At 35.0% G+C, this 21,993-nt stretch overlaps 2 protein-coding genes and 1 pseudogene across 5 annotated transcripts in view; all 3 read right to left on the reverse strand.

Moving 5' to 3' along the window:
• LOC107597181 (echinoderm microtubule-associated protein-like 6) overlaps positions 1-7,655 on the reverse strand; it is a 69,834-nt gene extending 62,179 nt beyond the window's left edge. For 2 of the 4 annotated variants that reach the window (XM_016288138.1, XM_016288136.1), the window contains exon 1: positions 6,414-7,654. In XM_016288138.1, coding sequence (XP_016143624.1) covers positions 6,414-6,610 — 197 coding nt within the window. In that variant the 5' untranslated portion in view covers positions 6,611-7,654. Of the gene's footprint in view, positions 1-6,413 lie in introns of all 4 variants that reach the window. The other 2 variants (XM_016288137.1, XM_016288139.1) reach the window with 2 other exon arrangements.
• A 9,115-nt stretch (positions 7,656-16,770) lies between these two features.
• Positions 16,771-18,926, reverse strand: LOC107597182 (spectrin beta chain, non-erythrocytic 1-like; annotated as a pseudogene).
• Positions 18,927-21,412: 2,486 nt separating this feature from the next.
• The window catches only part of LOC107597209 (spectrin beta chain, non-erythrocytic 1-like), a gene marked incomplete at its 5' end in the record, with an annotated part of 7,567 nt that continues 6,986 nt past the window's right edge, over positions 21,413-21,993 (reverse strand). The window contains one exon of the mRNA XM_016288163.1: positions 21,413-21,440. Coding sequence (XP_016143649.1) covers positions 21,413-21,440 — 28 coding nt within the window. The remainder of the gene's footprint in view (positions 21,441-21,993) is intronic.

Here is a 21,993-nt window from a genome sequence, read left to right on the forward strand (position 1 = left end):
GAGCTTCCGTAATGTCCCTGTTCCAAGTAGAATGGGTACATTTTCCCAGTGTTATCCAGTCTTACTCATTGGGTAGTGCCATAGCAGCAGTAGCTGGTCCTCTTGTGAAGAAGCCCTGGCCTACGCCAAAAAATAGGGGCGCAGGTGGCTTCCACAGGACACTGGAAGGGGCGGTAGCTGTGGCCTTTTGGTAGGATCCCAATTCGTCGGTCATCAGACGTGACGTCGAGAGTGACCGACTGAAAGGGAACGTCTCGGTTACGTATGTAACCCTCGTTCCCTGAAGGAGGGAACGGAGACATCACGTCCCGTCGCCACAGCTCCTGTACCACCGCTGAGCGGCCGGGTCACCGGCTCGGCTCCTCAGCGAAAACCTGAATATGCGCTGCATCTGCTGCCTACTTATACTCACGCTGTGATCAGCAGCAGCTGGGTGCAATAATCGCATGCCAATGTGCATTGGCTCGTTTAGATTACACTCGAAGTAGATTGGTCCCTCTAAGCGAGATCCCAATTCGTCGGTCATCCTACGTGACGTCCCTGTTCCCTCCTTCAGGGAACGAGGGTTACATACGTAACCGAGACGTTTTTGGGAAAAGTCATTATTTTTGCAAATCTGTTTCACTGAGAAAAAAACTGCTTTAAAACTATTTATATTTTCGTGTAAAACATACTCCAATAATTATTTTTTCAATAATTTTAGAATGATAATTTTTAAGTTTTATTTACAACTTTGAAAAAAAAAATGTATAATGTTGATGATACTGAAATTACACACTGCAAAGAGAACTGAATAACAATCGCCACTGAGAATCATGAATATTACAGTAAAACTCCCCAAAAATAAGTTTCACATGCATTACAGGAATTACAATTTGGAGGGAAATGTGCTTTATTACCATAAATATACATTTCAAAGCAGCTTTGCAGAATATTATGATGTTAATGTTTATAATATCTTAATATTCCATTAGCAGATATAATATAGCTACATTCTGTGATTATATAAACAAACAAGCAGACTGCTTTGTGAGTATACGTTATGTATGAGGATAGAGTTAAATAAACTTATATATGCAACTTTATATATAGACCTGTGTGATAATAGTTAAAATTGTGATGACAAATGCAATCTTGAATCAAAATACATTTTAGAAAAAAGCAACATGATTCAAAGATATCTTATATTCTGAACAATTTATTAAAATTAAGTGGCTATGCTTGAAGCAAAGTAAAAAAATATCTGCCAATGTGGTCAGAAAAGTTATTTAAGCAGGTATTTTTTCTTGTTTTAAAGCATAAATTACTTAATTTTTATATTTTTTTAAACAAGAATTAATATCTTAAGTCATTTTGTTTCTAGAAATGACTAGAAAAAAGAGACAAAAATATTGAGTAAGAAGTTGTTGTTTTTTTTTATTATTATTTGCAACGCTGAAGTGATGCAATCACCAAAAAAAAAAGACTACACACCTGTTAAACAAACTAGATCACCTCCACATCTCTATGATTATTCTGGTCTGTAGAAATCATTTGCTTTATTGCTTACCAGGAAAACTTCTTGCATAAATAAATAAGCATGTAATATATAATAATAACAGCACACACACCTTTCCTTAACAAGACACATGATTTACTGCAGGACGAGTTACACACTAAAGTAGGGCTGGGCGATATAGCTAAAAAAATTATCAACGATATAATGTTTCATACAGTTCGCTATCGATAATTATTGACACTTTTTATAACCTTTTTTAAAACAAAATGCAATAGAAAACAAATGTTTACATTTGACCACTGTATTTATTATTAACACAATCTATTGAGACAAACAACAAATATTTTTTGTTTTAACAAACACGATAAAAATTAAACATCTAATTTCTTATGTTTTATATGCAGATTAAATAGGTCTTTATTATATAGGTCTAATTGTCTCCCGAGGGCGCAAAGAGCAAAAAAATGCAGCACATTTAAATTGTCAACGCATGGAAGTAACTATGAAAATGTGCATTACGTCTAAATTAACTCTAAATTAAATTAAATATAGTTTCGTAAATTGCATAAACAATTATGAACAAAACAGCATCATGCACTTATGCATTGCTTAATCCAAAGAGCCGAAGCGCCCATCACACAGACTGCATTTAAAAACATATGAGACGCAGTGAAAATGAATAAACCTCCACAAATTCGTGACGTGTTTTCTAAAAGTTTAAACTGTTTTAACTTTGCATGGCTTTCTATACATCTCTTGTGTGTGACGTGAGTGCAGCAGTCATATTTGTCCGTCTAAAAAATGCGCTGAATATGCGTTCTGTGTGAATGGCTTGGTTTCGGTTTTAACCCATTCAAGATCTTCTCCGCATTGAGCTTCTATATTTCTCTAATATTTTGAATGAATAACGCAGCAGCGGCGCGTCTCGTGGGCTACACTAACAAAACATTAAAATGCAACAACATCATTTACATCATTATCACGCCACTGATGACGCTCCCTGATGTACACCTAACATTCAAATTAAATTCGACTAATATTCATTCTTTATTCACAATCTCCTCATTGCAGGCAGGCACAGCACTCAATTCAGCATGTGTTCGTGTTTGTGTGAGCTGTCTGTGTCACTCATAGTACGTGCCTATATCGAACATTTTTATATCGATATCGATGAAGGTGTACCGTCGATAAATATCGATACCGTTTTATCGCCCAGGTCTACACTAAAGTTTAATTTTTAGAGCTCAAGGATTGTACAAATCACTAGCACTAACTATGACCTCTAATATTAGTGATGACTGACTTAAAACACATTGAATAATTGTTGTGTAAAACACCAGGCTGCTCTAATGTTGCCCAAAAAGACACTGGAAGTTCCTTGGATTTGGCTCTCGACTGCAGTAAAAGCACATTTTATACCTCAGCGCCACTGGCATCATGTGTTTCTGCTTAGTACTTTTAATATGACTTTTAATAGCAAAGTTCCGCCTCAGGCAGCGAGATGAACTGGGTTAATATACTCACTCTTCAGTCTACGTCGACCATGACCAGTATGTGCGTGTGTGTGTGTGTGTGTGTGTTCCTAATATAATACAATCTGCAAAAGCCAACAACACTGAATGTCAGAGTTTCCATAAACATAACACACACACAATTACAGCAATAACACAAACGCTGTCCTGTGGTTTCCGTTTATAGGTGCACATTACAGAGAGACCTGCTAAACAAGGTGATGGGACACTTGAGACAATTAACACTAATTACCAAATCCATCAATTGCAGGCTCAGCCTAAAATAAGACACCAGCATCCCATAATTCAGCACATATCCTGTGACTGTTTGCTCACAGAATGTAACCTGCGCTCTAACTCTAACCAAGCAATTAAACTTCATTATAATCAAACATGATCGTTGTATCCGAGTGATCAGGCTGTTGAGGATCTGGGCAAGATGATAATTGCTGTGAATGGAATCGGATGACAAGAATAGCATCCCACCCTCAGGTTGTGTGGACCTGACAGTTGGGAAAATGTAAAAACGGGACTAAATATCCCTAAATCTGCTTGGCTTTCTGTCACAACACAGTCCATAAAACAAATGTTCATGCAAACATGACTAAAATGCAAGATGCATGCCAGAAACCAGCATTTTTAATTCTTTTTTGCAATATGATTAATACAAAATACATCTTTCACCCTCACTCAAATAAAATATAGAAGCCTAAATTTAAGATTTATGTATTTGAATTGCATATAAAATATACATCCGTTTGGACTGCAGTTTTAATATAAACAAACTAATAAACTTAATGTGATGCAAATAAATAAATAAATAAACATATCATAGCTTATAATTAATTATATGCATCTACACGCATTTAATAGAAACAAACTATAAAATTGATATGATGCAAATAAATAAATAAATAAACATATCATAGCTTATAATTAATTATATGCATCTACACGCATTTAATAGAAACAAACTATAAAATTGATATGATGCAAATAAATAAATAAATAAACATATCATAGCTTATAATTAATTATATGCATCTACACGCATTTAATAGAAACAAACTATAAAATTGATATGATGCAAATAAATAAACTAAAATTAAATGAAAAAACATGGCATAGTTTATTATTAACTGTATGCATCTTTATGCATTTAATACAATATATTAAACATAATGTGATGCAAATAAATACATGAATGAAAAAAAAAACATGACAGTTGATTCTATGCATCTATTTGATTACTTCAATCATAAAATTATTTTTACAATGCATATATGCTTAGAATCGGCATGAATCTGTTCATTGTGAAAACAATTACATTTATTCAGTTATTAAAATATAAGAGATTGAAAAAATTTTTATTTATTGATGATAAACAAACTAATTAAATACATTTTTATTTATTTAAAACAGTAAGTTAGTAAAAAAAAACTTTGGGGTAGAAACAATTTTCACTTGTAAATTTTACAATTAATTACAAAGAAATTGCAAGTAACACATTGAATTGATCATGAAATTCTAAAGTATGAAAAATAGTATTTTCTTGCCAAATGTACTCCAATGATATTTGTTTTGTCTAAATTCGAAAAATAATTTTTACAGTGCATTAAATAAATCTGACCTGCTTCATTTGACTAACAAATATGCATCACATTAAGCTTATTAGTTTAAGTTAAATATTTGTAGAAACACAAGCGTCCTCTTTTACTCGAGTCACCTGGAGGCGAGAGTGAGGACAAATCGCGGTCACTTCCTCACCGTATCGGCCCATCTCTCCCTTCAGGAGAAAAATCACATAGCTTTGCTGAACAAGAAAAGGCTTTTTAGAGAAGCGCTGCCCTCCATTAGGGTCATCCTGTTGCCATCTCTGCATATCAACTCTATTTCACTCCAAAACCCGAGTCCTGACCCCTCGCCTGTTCGAGGGCCGTATGCCATTGTAAAGCTGGAATGCATTGATCCGTCCGGGAGACGACGGTCTGATAAATGTGCGAATGAAGGGCGTGCCGGCGTTCAGATAGCATCAGGTGTCTCAGAAACAAACCACTTTATCAGAGAGGAACAACTGCTGTCAACACTACACACTGGCACACAAACAACCAATAAACACACTAGCGTATGAGAGTATTATGATATATACCACCAATTATTATTCTAGTAACACATGCTACTCTATTTTTTTTTTAATACCATGGCAATACAACAGTAAATGTACCAAAAAAAACACATATTTGCTGTGGTACATGTCCAGAAAAACATGACATTTCCATGGTAAATGTGCAAAAAACTCAAAATACCGTGACATTACTAGAGTACATATTCAAATATGGTATTATCATGGTATTCTTATAATATTATTATATTAATTCACCATGGTATATGCATGACATTTCATGACATATAAAAAATACAATGACTTTACCGTGGTAAATGTCCAAAAAAAAAATATGGTATCACCAATGGTTTTCCCATAGTATTTGTCCAAAAAATGGTGATATCATGGTACTCCAAGAAATACCATGACATTACCATGGAATATATTAAAAACATGGTATTATCTTTTTTTTTTACATGCAATGATACTGAATGATTGTCATTTTAGTTTACCATGGTATTTATATCATATCATACTTTGTGAAATTTAAAACAGTAAAAGTGCATTACCAATGGTAAATATATCCGAAAAACAGGGTATCACCAAGGCACATATCCAGAAAAACAGGCTTTTGCCAAACATTTGCCCCAAAAAATTGCGATAGCATGGTACTCCAAGAAATACCATGGCATTACTATGGTATATATTAAAAAGCACGGTATTATCATGGTACTTTGTTACATACAATGGTATTGAATGATTACCATATTCATATTCAAAAAACATGGTATTGCCATAGTGTGTGTCCAAAAAAAATTGCAATATCATGGTTTTTCAAGAAATATAATGAAATTATCATGGTACATATTTAAAAAACATGGTATTATCATTGTACTCTGTCACATACAATGGTAATAAAAATTACCATGTTAACTACCATGGTATTTACATCATACCTTGTAGCGTTTCAAAGAATACAATGGTATTACCATAGTAAAAGGACAAAAAAACATGGTATAATCATAGTACATGACCAAGAAAACAAGGTATTGCCATAGTATGTGTCCAAAAAATGTGATATCATGGTACTCCAAAAATGCCATGACATTACTATGGTACATATTCCAAAATCATGTTTTTTTCATGGTACTTTGATACATACCATAGTACTGAAATTGACTGCCATATTAATGGTACTGCATTTAAAAGAATGCAATGGCGTTACCATAGTGCATGGTCATTTCATTGTCAGTTTTTGATATTTTCATAATGCATACTGTTATAAAGAGCGTCCTCATACCTAATAATGTCGTCGTTGTGTCCCAAGTAAAACTTCTGTGTGTGATCTCTGGTGTTGTAAACCACTCCGACTCCAGCCACGAAATACACGACCTCCTTCCCCGCGGTGTAGTACAGGTTATTCCTGCACTGATGGCCTCTGTATCCATGAATCCACTCCAGCCTCAGCTGACAGCGGGGAGCCGTCTTATCTGCCATGCTCTCGGGATCTGCAATGGTCTACCATTCACAATAGTGTCATTTAGTGGACTTTCTTTGGGTGTCGAAGACACAGTGGTGATGGGTCACCTTTTGTAGGGTTGGAACCTACAGCCTTTTAGACACCGGTTCAGATCTTTAACCACTAGGCAACACCAACCCTACAGCACTGCCACCATTCAACGCCCTCTTGAAGTTCATGCATGCAGCACGGGCATCATAACTGGAACACAAGCTGGGTCACCTGTACAGGGAAGGGTGTCCGAAGATCCCACTGGGTGGCATGGAGAAATCAGGCTAAAATGATGGGGAAATTCTGAAATTGGGATCCAGATTAAAGGGAATGCATTCAAGAGTGGTTACAAATGTGCATACTGGAATAGTTGGTCACACCTACCAGCCATTGCATGAGTTTCCAGAGTATAAAAGCCTTTAAAAAGCACGCTGAATCTGTGCATTACCTTAAAAACAACTCTAGCAGTCGATCTTGATCCAGATGCATCTACAACACGCTGGACACCTTCAACACACTGAGGTCTGGACGTCTTTAAAGGGCTGCAGAGGCTTCAGGTCTTCACCGAGGAGGCACAGCTCAAAGCCATCGTGCTGTTAATCTTCTCTAAAGGGCAGAAGTCGGCGTGTTTCAGAAAGCCTCCGGGATCTCCACCGCGCAGCATCGCGCCGACGATCACACCTTCCCCAAAAACGTCTTCATGCTCTTCAACATTCGCCTGGAGATCTTCGGTTCCCGGTGATCCTCAAGCAAACGCTTCCGTTCCTCGCGTGATCCGGATCACCGAATCATCAGCAACCGGGTGTGAGATGCAAATATCCTCATCCTTAAACGGAGGAAAAGAGCCGCGCGAGCTGGTTTCGGTGGATTAATCCCTCCACCGCGAACTCGGCGCAGCGTTGAGGGAGTAAAGGCGCCTTGAGTTGAGTTATCGACGTAATATTTTGGAGAATATGATTTCTGGTTTCTAGTAAACCATTCGGTTTGGTTACTACGACGCCTTGTGGCCCGTTTCCGATTATGCCGACCAGCGGAGAAAGCTGCGCCGCGCAAGGAATCATGGAACTTGTAGTTCTAAACGGTCTCCAGTGATGCTCGGCCGCACGAAAATGACTTCAAATCCCATGAGTGCTCAGCATGCGCTGTCCAGGGTGCTGAACATACGGGTCTTCAGCCAAGAACATTCTTACCCTGTCCATCTGAGAGCCAGCAATAAGGTTTTGCTATATATTATATTATATTATATTATATTATATTATATTATATTATATTATATCAACACATTCATTTTGCATCTTTTTTTTCCACAACAACATGTATGAAGATACCAAAAGCATATTAGGAAAAGCTAAAAGAAGCGCTAGAAGGAACGCTATTGTATTTCTAATGGTATTTTTTCTAATAATTTACACAACATTTAAAACAATAAAAAATGTAATAATAATTGTTATTAATTTTAAAAATAAATATTTTGAAAGTAAAATGTAAATATTTTTAAATGCATTACATATGTACATTATTTTATTGCTTTAATTTTATTTATAAAATTAAATATAATTATATTTTTTATATTTATTTATTTATTTGATCACATTTTTATAATTATGAAATAATTTTTATTTTTATATTAAATTTATTTTCTATAGTTATTTAATTATTTTCTATATATATTTAATTGTTTATAATTATATAAAATAATTATTTTAATTTTTAATTATGTTAATTAAAAATGATAAAAATATACATAAATGAATAAAATAATAAATTTTTAATTATGTTAATTAAAAATGATTAAAATATACATAAATGAATAAAATAATAAATAATAAAATTTTAATTATGTTAATTAAAAATGATAAAAATATACATAAATGAATAAAATAATAAATAATACAATTTTAATGATGTTAATTAAAAATGATTAAAATATACATAAATGAATAAAATAATAAATAATACAATTTTAATGATGTTAATTAAAAATGATTAAAATATACATAAATGAATAAAATAATAAATAATACAATTTTAATGATGTTAATTAAAAATGATTAAAATATACATAAATGAATAAAATAATAAATAATACAATTTTAATGATGTTAATTAAAAATGATTAAAATATACATAAATGAATAAAATAATAAATAATACAATTTTAATGATGTTAATTAAAAATGATTAAAATATACATAAATGAATAAAATAATAAATAATAACATTTTAATTATGTTAATTAAAAATGATAAAAAATATACATAAATGAATAAAATACTAATTACAAATTATTCTTAGTGCACTCGCAGTTCAAATACAAATCCACGTTTTGTAGATCATATCGGATCAAATGAAATTTTGAAAAACAAGCAGAAGTGTTGTTGATCTTTTTAATGTTTAAAGGATTCCTGCTTGATTCCGATTGGATTTCGAACTACAAATGTCCACAGCAATGCATTACTATGTAAGCGCACTAGTCTAATGGCTAAACGCTGTGCTTGCATTTAGATGTGAGTGGACATGCTGACAAATCCCGAGCCCACTGATGCTGCTTAAGATGCATTCACGTGACTAAAGAGCTCAGAGCATCTGTCGCGATCTTAATACATGAACAATGGATTCTGGCATTGGTGGGGACAGCGACAGACAACAGACATTCAACTGTCTGAATTATTGCCAGGGACACTTTAGTAGTGTTAGGGACATCTCATAGCGTTCCTGCTCAATTCTACACCCCTGAAAATCATAACAGGCGAGGTCCGACTCTGGAAACTATAGTTCTCTCCTTAAATATGAAGAGATCGAACAACAGATTCATGAGTTCATCCCAATTTCAGAAAAAGCTTATGGACGTGATTATAATATTAGTCAGACACTGAAGTGAGCTGCTGATTTGGACCCTCTTCTGAGGAAGATTCATTCACTTGTTTGGCAATGCACACACACAGAGACATTTTGGTCAGTTTTTTGTTTTTTTTAATGTTCATCTAATCTTATTTTGTAAGTGACTTTTCTTTCTGTTTCAAAGATGTTTTCTTTGGATTGTTTGGGTGCTTGAAAGAGAATAAAGACAACACTGCATCTGTGTTTCCTGCTAGCTCTAAACCTACTTAAGTAGACAGAAACGCCATAAAACAGGTTTGGAAGTATAGGGAGTTGTGCAAATGAGTGATCTAAGACCTGTAAAGTTAGTCTCATTTCAATTATAGGGCATTATGTACTTGGCTATGATTGTGTAATGAGTATTCTAATGATTATACAGGTTGACGAGTAAAATGTCATTGCACTGATTGTACCTCATGATATCAGTCTCTTGGTTTGGGGCGAGTCTAGGTAAAACCGGTTTAAAACCCGGTGATTTAATTAGACTGTAATCTGATTACTGGAGGACTAACTATCAACAAACGCAGCCCAGGAAAACTTGGCTCTGAGACTTAATGGAGTCTCCTTCCCTAGATAATTTGAGATATTGAACAGATCGTTCCCAGCGGGTTAGAGGACGTGAGATGCTCTTTTAGACAAAGCTTAAGTCACATGACAGGGAGTCGTGCTGATTGTGAGTGTTCTGGTGTGAAGGTTGTGCTGGTGTGTGTGATGTTGTGTTTCTTGTCCTTTGCTGAACCGGCAGGTTCAAACCTCATGAACTAATCACAGACATATGGAGATCACAGATGGTGTGTGTGTGTGTGTGTGTGTGTGTGTGCTGGTTTATATATCCTGGTGGGGACTTAAACCTGACTACACACAGACTCATGGGGACTCGTGTCACGGTGGGGACCTAAATTGTGGTCCCCACGGATACAAAAGCTTATAAATCATACAGAATTAAGTTTTTTGACAATCTAAAAATGCAGAGAGTTTCCTGTGAGGGGTAGGTTTAGGGGTAGGGTTGGTGTAGGGCAATAGAAAATACGGTCTGTACAGTATAAAAACCATTACACCTATGGAGAGTCCCCATAAACCATAAAAACAAACCTGTGTGTGTGTGTGTGTGTGTTGCTTTACAACTTATGAAGTGTCACCCCTAAAAGCTTTACAGCAACACACAATAAAGAAAAAATAATAATCAAGATCTCTTTAATATCCTGATTGTTTCTGCAAGACAGCAGTGAGATTAAACAAAGAGTTTCTTGCTCAATACACATTTATTACTATTATCAATGTTGAAAATAGTTCTAGCTTAATATTTTTGTGGAAACTGTGATACATTTTGTTTTTCAGGATTCTTTGATGATTAGAAAGTTCAAAAGAACAGCATTTTTTTAAAAAATGAATATTTTTGTAACATTTTAAATGTCTTTATTCTTTAACTTTGTCATTTTCTCAATTTAATGCATCCTTGCTGAATAAGGGGAAACAAATTTAGGTTACCAACCTTAAAATTTAATAATCCTCAAAAATAAAATATGTACAGGTTAATAAACATTAAAAGTGTGGCACTACCATTCAAACGTTTGGGGTCAGTATGATTTTTGACTGCATTCATTTGTTTAGAAATACAGTAAAAATAGTAATATTTTGAAATATTATTGCAATTTGAAATTTCAGCATTTGTTTGTTTAAAAAAAAAACAGTAAAATAGCAATATGTGACCCTGGAGCACAAAACTTAAGTCTTAAGTCGCTGGGGTATATTTGTAGCAATAGCCAAAAACACATTGTATGGGTCAAAATTATTGATTTTTCTTTTATGCCAAAAATCATTACGACATTAAGTAAAGTATAATATTCCATGAAGATATTTTGTAAATTTCCTACCGTAAATATATCAAAACTTAATTTTTGATTAGTAATATGCATCACTAAGAACTTCATTTGCACAACTTTAAAGATGATTTTCTCAATATTTAGATTTTTTTGCACCCTCAGATTCCAGATTTTCAAATAGTTGTATCTCGGCCAAATATTGTCCTATCCTAACAAACCATACATCAATGGAAAGCTTATTTATTCATATAAATCTCAATTAAAAAAATAGACCCTTATGACTGGTTTTGTGGTCCAGGGTCACATATTATTAAATATTATTGCAATTCTTATCTGTACAATCAAAAATGACAGAGTATTTTTAGTTCTTTTCGCGGTCTCCATAAAGCTTGTCAGCAGAAGGAAGCATGAAGTGCTCTAAAATTTCCTGGTAGATGGCTGCTTTGACTGTGGACTTCAGAAAACACAGTGGACCAACACCAGCAGATGACACGGCAGCCCAAATCATCACTGACTGTGGAAACTTCACACTGGACTTCAAGCAACATGGTTTCTGTGCCTCTCCACTCTTCCTCCAGGCTCTAGAACCTTGATTTCCAAATGAAATGCAAAATTTACTTTCATCTGAAAAGAGGACTTTGGTCCACTGTGTTTTCTGAAGTCCACAGTCAACGCAGCCATCTACCAGGAAATTTTAGAGCACTTAAATTATAAACTACAAAAAATAAACTACTAATGCTTGAGGGGCCATATCTGACACCCTCATACACCATTTATTATGGTTTTGCTTCCATGAGGAGTCATTTTCAGGGGAAGGGCGTTTACTGGACCACTGTGGCTGCAAATGAATCACACCCAGACTGTTCACACTCAGACAGACTAAGCAGGATCTCTCTGAAGGTAATTAAACTACGGGGCATCTAGCAGTACTACATTAATCACACCATGTGCATTGGCTTGTTAACGCCCTGTTGTAATGATGTTGGGGAAATGTTGCCCTCTTGTGGTGGTGTGTAGTGTTCATAAAACCAACACATTGGCTTTTGTTTCACATTTCACGAATTTGGTCATGAATGCATACTTTGTTCAGCTTCAAACTTCATCCTTGTTCATGTGTGATATCAACATTTTATTGCCAAGGTATAACAAAAAGAATTACATATTTTTTCCCCTACATTTAAGCTTTGATATTAAAACTAAGCATTTAAATATAATCTTAAAGGGGTCATATGATGTTGTTAAAAAGAATGAAATGAAATTTCATGAAACACATGAAATGTGTTTATGTGGTTAAAGGTTAAAAAAAAAACACATTGCTTCCTTGCTTCCTTCTGCTGACAAGCTTTATGGAGATGCTGATTTCATTTTCCAGAAGGACTTGGCACCTGCCCACAAGCACCAAAGTAAATGAACATACTTTCCAGAAGGCCAACAATTCACTAAAAATGTTTTTTTTTATTGGTCTTATGAAGTATTCTAATTTGTTGAGATAGTGAATTGGTGGGTTTTTGTTAAATGTGAGCCAAAATCATCCCAATTAAAAGAACCAAAGACTTAAACTACTTCAGTCTGTGTGCATTGAATTTATTTAATACACAAGTTTCACAATTTGAGTTGAATTACTGAAATAAATGAACTTTTCCACGACATTCTAATTTATTGAGATGCACCTGTATTAGAATACATTTTAAAACAGCATTTATTTGAATTGAGATTGGAAATCTTTTGTAACTATGTAAATGTCTTTACTGTCACTTTTGATCAATTTAATGTGTCATTGACGTATAAAAGTATTAATTAAAAAACGTACAGATCCTAAAACTTTGAATAGTAATATGCACAGATTATTATTAAAAGTTGGCCTACTGCATTACCATTCAAATGAATACATTTTAAAACAGCATTTATTTGAATTGAGATTGGAAATCTTTTGTAACTATGTAAATGTCTTTACTGTCACTTTTGATCAATTTAATGTGTCATTGACGTATAAAAGTATTAATTAAAAAACGTACAGATCCTAAAACTTTGAATAGTAATATGCACAGATTATTATTAAAAGTTGGCCTACTGCATTACCATTCAAATGTTTGGGGCTGGTAAAAAAAAAAAAAGTTTTGAAAGAAATCTACATATTTGCCTAAAAATATAGAAAATCAGTAATCTTGTGAAATATTATTACAATTTCAAATAGGCCTAGCTGTTTTTATTAGAATATATTCAGATAACGCATTACAAGTAACGCGAGTTACGTAATCAGATTACTGTTTTAAGTAACTAGTAAAGTAACACATTACTTTTTAATTTATAAGGAAATTACTTTTTCAAATAAGTAACTCCAGTTACTCTGTTTCCCATGTATTGACTGACAGCTCTTGCTTGTGTTGCCATGTTGAGAGGAATTGGGAATAAGTGCAGAGTGTTGTGTGAACATTATGTTACTGCAGTTCTAGACTAAATATGAACATGAATTTACTCATCTCACCTGCACAAAAACAGATCCAGTATTCCTCAAAATGAATAAAAACAGTCAAATGCAAACTCAGAATATTATACAAACCTGCAATAATTAAATGTTAAATAAGACAAATATTATTTATGTATTTAATCCCATTTTATTAACCAATGTTTTTGCTGCTGACCTTCGATGGTCCAATTCAACCACACTAAGCAAAAATGACACATTTGTTTAATTTGTGTTATTGCTGAATAGTGTTGAACTTCTTCTCCTGCGTCGTATTCTTCATGCTGCGCCCTCTACTGTACAGACGTGATTTTGCATTTCCTTCATCCAGAGGCGTATTCATTTCACTTTTACATTTCTAAAAGAAGAACTTTTTTATATTAAAAACAAGCAAGCAAGCCCTGCCCAGATTTAAAAAGTAACTCAAAAGTAAAGTAACTAAGTACCGTAATTAGTTGCTTTTTTAGGGAGTAACGCAATATTTTAATGCATTACTTTTAAAAGTAACTTTCCTCAACACTGAATGGAAAATGAAATCAGCATCTTCAAAAAGCTGGTCAGCAGAAGGAAGCATGAAGTGCTCCAAAATTTCTTGGTAAACGGGTGCAGTGACTTTGGTTTTCAAAAAACACAATGGACCAACACCAGCAGATGACATTGCACCCCAAATCATCACAGACTGTGGAAACTTAACATTGGACTTCAAGCAACTTGGGCTATGAGCTTCTCCACCCTTCCTCCAGACTCTAGGACCTTGGTTTCCAAATGAAATACAAAACTTGCTCTCATCTGAAAAGAGGACTTTGGACCACTGGGCAACAGTCCAGTTCTTCTTCTCCTTAGCCCAGGTAAGATGCCTCTGATGTTGTCTGTGGTTCAGGAGTGGCTTAACAAGAGGAATACGACAACTGTAGCCAAATTCCTTGATATGTCTGTGTGTGGTGGCTCTTGATGCCTTGACCCCAGCCTCAGTCCATTCCTTGTGAAGTTCACTCAAATTCTTGAATCGATTTTGCTTGACAATCCTCATAAGGCTGCGGTTCTCTCGGTTGGTTGTGCATCTTTTTCTTCCACACTTTTTCCTTCCACTCAACTTTCTGTTAACATGCTTGGATACAGCACTCTGTGAACAGCCAGCTTCTTTGGCAATGAATGTTTGTGGCTCCTTGTGAAGGGTGTCAATGATTGTCTTCTGGACAACTGTCTGATCAGCAGTCTTCCCCATGATTGTGTAGCCTAGTGAACCAAACTGAGAGGCCATTTTGAAGGCTCAGGAAACCTTTGCAGGTGTTTTGAGTTGATTAGCTGATTGGCATGTCACCATATTCTCATTTGTTGAGATAGTGAATTGGTGGGTTTTTGTTAAATGTGAGCCAAAATCATCACAATTAAAAGAACCAAAGACTTAAACTACTTCAGTCTGTGTGCATTGAATTTATTTAATACACGAGTTTCACAATTTGAGTTGAATTACTGAAATAAATGAACTTTTCCACGACATTCTAATTTATTGAGATGCACCTGTATTAGAATACATTTTAAAACAGCATTTATTTGAATTGAGATTGGAAATCTTTTGTAACTATGTAAATGTCTTTACTGTCACTTTTGATCAATTTAATGTGTCATTGACGTATAAAAGTATTAATTAAAAAACGTACAGATCCTAAAACTTTGAATAGTAATATGCACAGATTATTATTAAAAGTTGGCCTACTGCATTACCATTCAAATGTTTGGGGCTGGTAAAAAAAAAAAAAGTTTTGAAAGAAATCTACATATTTGCCTAAAAATATAGAAAATCAGTAATCTTGTGAAATATTATTACAATTTCAAATAGGCCTAGCTGTTTTTATTAGAATATATTCAGATAACGCATTACAAGTAACGCGAGTTACGTAATCAGATTACTGTTTTAAGTAACTAGTAAAGTAACACATTACTTTTTAATTTATAAGGAAATTACTTTTTCAAATAAGTAACTCCAGTTACTCTGTTTCCCATGTATTGACTGACAGCTCTTGCTTGTGTTGCCATGTTGAGAGGAATTGGGAATAAGTGCAGAGTGTTGTGTGAACATTATGTTACTGCAGTTCTAGACTAAATATGAACATGAATTTACTCATCTCACCTGCACAAAAACAGATCCAGTATTCCTCAAAATGAATAAAAACAGTCAAATGCAAACTCAGAATATTATACAAACCTGCAATAATTAAATGTTAAATAAGACAAATATTATTTATGTATTTAATCCCATTTTATTAACCAATGTTTTTGCTGCTGACCTTCGATGGTCCAATTCAACCACACTAAGCAAAAATGACACATTTGTTTAATTTGTGTTATTGCTGAATAGTGTTGAACTTCTTCTCCTGCGTCGTATTCTTCATGCTGCGCCCTCTACTGTACAGACGTGATTTTGCATTTCCTTCATCCAGAGGCGTATTCATTTCACTTTTACATTTCTAAAAGAAGAACTTTTTTATATTAAAAACAAGCAAGCAAGCCCTGCCCAGATTTAAAAAGTAACTCAAAAGTAAAGTAACTAAGTACCGTAATTAGTTGCTTTTTTAGGGAGTAACGCAATATTTTAATGCATTACTTTTAAAAGTAACTTTCCTCAACACTGAATCTATTTTAAAATATAATTTATTCCTGTGATGCAAAGCTGAATTTTCAGCATCATTACCCCAGTCTCCAGTGTCACATGATTTTCAGAAATCACTCTAATATGCTGATTTCTGATTATTAAACAGTTGTGCCGCTTCATATTTTTGTGTAAACTTGTTTTTCAGGATTCTTTGATGAATAGAAAGTTCTATAGAACAGCGTTTATTTAAAATAGAAATCTTTTGTAACATTATAAATGTCTTTACTGTCGCTTTTGATGCATCCTTGCTGAATAAAAGAACTGATTTCAGATCTCAACTAGTCTCCCAAGTTAAGTAAACAGACACAGAATGACACGACACGAGTGTAATGTTTAAAAGCATTTAATGACATCGCACATATTTAACAGGGCAGGGAGGTTAAAGTCTACAGGTGCAGTTTCATACATCTGAGCGTCGGCCGGAGGATCTATAGCGCTCAGGACGCCCGACATCGCCAGGATTTCATTCCTATTATGATGCTTTTGATTGTGCAGTAGATGAAAATCTCATTACAATAGATACAGTGACGGAGGGGATGCGCACTATGTATCAAAGAGCAGGAGAGCGGGATGAAGCCCAAACGAGAAAACAAAGAGAAAAAAGAGAATGCTCAGTGCTATAGCCCACAAGCAAGTAACCGTATTCATATATTTTCTTTTTTTTTTGTTCTTTTTGTACTTTTTTAGCTGGAGTAACATTACCTTTTTACCAGTAAATGTTGCACTGTTCACTTAACATTGATGCTTTAAAGTGTTTATAATACATCTAATTTTTATACTCTTTTGTACTAGAATTATCTGAAACATATATTATGATAAAACCCAAGAGAAATGACAATTAAACGAACGAAAAAAAGAAAAAAAAGCATGACGTCAAATGATTCGGGTTACTAGTTCTCTGTATATAGCAAACGTTCTTACAGCTCGTGAAAGCGTTTGGTACGAGCCACCTTGATCGCATGACACAAGTCTACCATGCCTTCAAGCCAATGTTAATATTAGTTGATCAGCTTATAGTCATTAAACGGCGAATCTGACGTTGACGTGGAATTGTATTGGTTCAATGGAATCGTTTCGAAGCATCACTGTCAACGAAGAGAGACTCGGCGGATCTCCGAGACAGCCTCATAAAAATTGAGGAAATGTTTTAAATATCCAGACCCCTCAATGGCGCACAGTTACAAAAAACGAGCGATAGCAACAGTCGGAATTCAAAATCAACCACCATAGAAACGTAAGAGCGTAAAAAAAACGTTCCGATCGCTGGCGTTCCCGAATCGCGACACACTCTTGCGTTTTGTACAACTTTGGACCCAATTGGCGGGCTTTCAGGCACAGAGTGTGGCGTCTTTATGAGCTTTGCATGCTGGGATATCACTGGAGGAGGTGGGCGGACACAAACGGAAAGTCGTAAAAGAATCGAGGGAATGAGCCGATCGAGCGATCGTTTCGGACGCCTACTGCTTCTTCTTGCTGAAGAGACTGAAGCGCTTCTCCTTGTCTTTCTCGCGCTTGCCGGGGCTGGATTCGGTCGTCAGGGTGACGGTTGCCGGGAGCGTGTGAGCGCGGCTGGAGGCCGGCGTGCTCTGGTTGCTAGGCGTGATCTCTGTTTTCTCGGAGGACGAGGAGCCGCTGCCGGCGTTCTGAATGGCCTGGATCCATGTGTTCATCTCCTCCTGCAAACACCACACAGTTCATCAGGCATAGTCAAAAAACTATCAAATACATACATCTGTGCAAAACATGCACTCTTAAAAATAAGGGCTCTACATTTAACGTTCATAGAACCTTTCCATTCCACATATGTGACCCTGGAGCACAAAAGCAGTCTTAAGTCGCTGGGGTATATCTGTAGCAATAGCCAACAATACATCAAATTATCGATTTTTCTTTTATGCCAAAAATCATTAGGATATTAAGTAAAGATCATGTTCCATGAAGATATTTAGTAAATTTCCTACCGTAAATATATTAAAACTTAATTTTTGATTAGTAATATGCATTGCTAAGAACTTCATTTGGACAACTTTAAAGATGATTTTCTCAATATTTAGATTTTTTTGCACCCTCAGATTCCAGATTTTCAAATAGTTGTATCTCAGCCAAATATTGTCATATCCTAACAAACCATACATCAATGGAAAGCTTATTTATTCAGCTTTCAGATGATGCATAAATCTCCATTTCAAAAAATTTACCCTTATGACTGGTTTTGTGGTCCAGGGTCACAAATGTTTCTTTTATAGATTATTAAAATGTTTTTCACACTAAGAAAAAAAAAGTGGTACGGGACGCCCTGCGCCGCGCTCTTGTTGTCTTTGTAGAAGCCCATCTCGTGGTTGTTGATGACGCAGTACACGTTATGCCAGGATCTGACGAGACACACACACATTAGCACACCTGGATCTGTGTGGCATTTTCATCAAGAAACCAATCCAGATGCTCCTGCATAAATTCAGCCGTGATCCCGGAGATGTCTACCATGGGATTTTCTCCGACGAACTGTTTTAAAAACGCAGATTCATGTGATGTGATCTTGATTTCAGAGCCAAACACACACCGAAGACTCGCTCAAACTGACATGATGATTATGTCCAGATGAGACCTGCTCATTTCCAGATGTTCAGGGAAAGTATTATCAGCAAGGTTCAAACTAAATGCCAATAAGTAGAAACTGGGTTACACTTTAGTCCACATTCTACGATCTGTGTGGCATTTTCATCAAGAAACCAATCCAGATGCTCCTGCATAAATTCAGCCGTGATCCCGGAGATGTCTACCATGGGATTTTCTCAGACGAACTGTTTTAAAAACGCAGATTCATGTGATGTGATCTTGATTTCAGAGCCAAACACACACCGAAGACTCGCTCAAACTGACATGATGATTATGTCCAGATGAGACCTGCTTATTTCCAGATGTTCAGGGAAAGTATTATCAGCAAGGTTCAAACTAAATGCCAATAAGTAGAAACTGGGTTACACTTTAGTCCATGTGTTATTTTACTGAAAATAATTTATTATTTTATTATTTTATTATTAATAATAATGATTCTTAATTATTTAGATTAGTATAAAACAAATACATATAATGTATTAATATGTATTAATATATCTTGTTTTAAGGAAAAAAAGTCACTAAATTTTGCTAAATTGTTCAGAAAATATTTTCAAAAATGTATTAGCATAAGTATATTATTTTACTAAAAATAATTTTATTAAATATATTTTTATATATTTAGATTAGTATTAAACTAACAAAAAAAAACATATTTCTTAATATGTCAATACGCTTATTTGAATACATTTAATATATTAAGATAAAAATAATATTTTTTTCTGAAAACAAGACTTCAGTAAATATATCCTCATTTAAGAAGGTTTAGATATTTGTGCTGAAAAACAAGACACAACAAAACACGTTCAAACATGTTAAACACATTGTTAATAATTTATCAGCGCAAGTCATTCCTTTTTTGCATGTGACATCCTGCAGGCTATTGGATATTGTTATTAATGTCAGATAATATTGTAAATATTGCTGAGTCCTTAGCCTAAAAACACATCTCTTCCATCTTTATTTGATCCTCTAATTCTATTCTTAAAAAAAGAAAAAACACTTGTCCCTTTTATTCTTGCACTCTATTCGTTTGCTGCTTGTTTTCTTTAAAAAAACAAAAAACCTAACACTTGCTTTCTAATCTTTTTGTATTCTATCTGTTTTCTTTTTATTTATTATATTATTTTAAAAACCCTTGCTATGTGTGCTGCGTTAAGCTAACTGAGACTTGTTATAGCACTTGCGTATCATTGCTCCTTTGTTAGTTTTGACTGCTTTTATTGTCCTCGTTTGTAAGTCGCTTTGGATAAAAGCATTGGCTTAATGACTAAATGTAATGTAAATGAATAAGGTTTTAAATGCATTTCATGTTGACTGTAAAGGTAAAAAGATGATGCGAGATGGGAAACTCTATGGATCTACAATCAGAAACATGGCAGATGTCTGGAACTCAATCAGTTTGAAAAACATCATGCTTAAAGCAACAGCACACAGGTATCACTCCAGATGTGTTACTGTACCGCAAAACCCCGTCTGATGACGTCCTGCTCCGCTAAAACGGCTCTCAGGAACTCAAACACAACCTCTTTAGTCCAGCATTACTAAAATCTATGCTTAAACACCTTACAACTCTCATACGGAGCCAGTGAAGTCTGGCTGAGATGCATTTAAACGGACAGAAGTCACAGGAGGTTACAGACAACACACATATCCAACATACACACTCAGTTCATTTATTAGTCGACTAAAGAAAGTCTGCCCGCATACTGGAAGTACATGACAACATTCATCTTTTCAGATCATTTTATGGTAAATCACCTCAAACCAACACACACACACACACACACACACAAAAACCCTACTCTATTGGGCTTTTCTGGACTCTCAACACAGAACAACAGGTTTGAGTTTCACAAGCTCACATCGCAAACACAAACCAAAGCAAAAGCAAACTATCAAACACATGGCAGATCATTTGCAGCAGTTTAAATATCTAAACTACTGTCTTAAAGCAATGCTCTCGGTTCATTATGACTCCCATCACACGAACTGTCCAGTAATGCACTTCTAATGGAAGTCTAGAGCTACCCATAAAGCACCATTTCTACAGAGAAAACGTCACTGCAAAAAAATCATGTTTTTCCTCAGTATTTTTGTCTTATTTTACAGTAAAAATATCAAAACATTCTTCAAATCAAAAGACATTTACTTAAAAAGCAAAATGACTTTAAAATATAAGTCTTGTCTTCTGAAAAACTGACCAAAATTTTGTGACTTGCAATTTAAAAGGAAATATATTGAATTTTCTGAGCCCAATGTCAGACATTTTTCTTGTTTTTAAGCATGAAGCCACTTACTTTTCATCATACCGAGGAAGAACACAAATTTTTGCCTTGTATATGTTCCTAAGTTAATCCTCCTCAAAAACGAAGTTCCACCTGACCAAGACAATACACATTAAACTTTACACTTTACACATTAAATAACACTAATTTTTGTATGGAGGCATTCATATAAGTGCTTTAACTGCTCCATATTTCTATTGTGCATTAAGGTTTTTTGCTTATTTCTGATGACTTAAACTAGTACTGAACCGGATCATTTCATCAGCATTTCTCATTCATCTGTTGATATATTTTTTTAAGGCACATCATGTCCACAAAACACACTGAAGATATTGAGATACATTGTCATTAGCCTTCATAAAGTCCACTGATAACCTGCGGTAATAAACAGCTGACAAACCCGTCTGTGTCCCGTCAGCTGGTGCAGAGGTGTGTGATCATCAGAGAGCATTATGGGAACTCTCAGTGTCCCTGACCGGTAGTTCGTGGTGTCTGTTGACTGCTAGTGTATTGTGGGTAGGTACAGGAGCGGTAACTAACCCGTGGAGAGTCCTGGTCTGATGGCAGTCCGTTCTGGGCAATCTGCTCTCCTTCTCTGTGAACACACACACACACACACACACACACACACACACACACACACACA

Source organism: Sinocyclocheilus grahami, unplaced genomic scaffold (genome assembly GCF_001515645.1).
Source record: "Sinocyclocheilus grahami isolate Dianchi unplaced genomic scaffold, SAMN03320097.WGS_v1.1 scaffold229.1, whole genome shotgun sequence".
Lineage (NCBI taxonomy): Eukaryota > Metazoa > Chordata > Actinopteri > Cypriniformes > Cyprinidae > Sinocyclocheilus > Sinocyclocheilus grahami.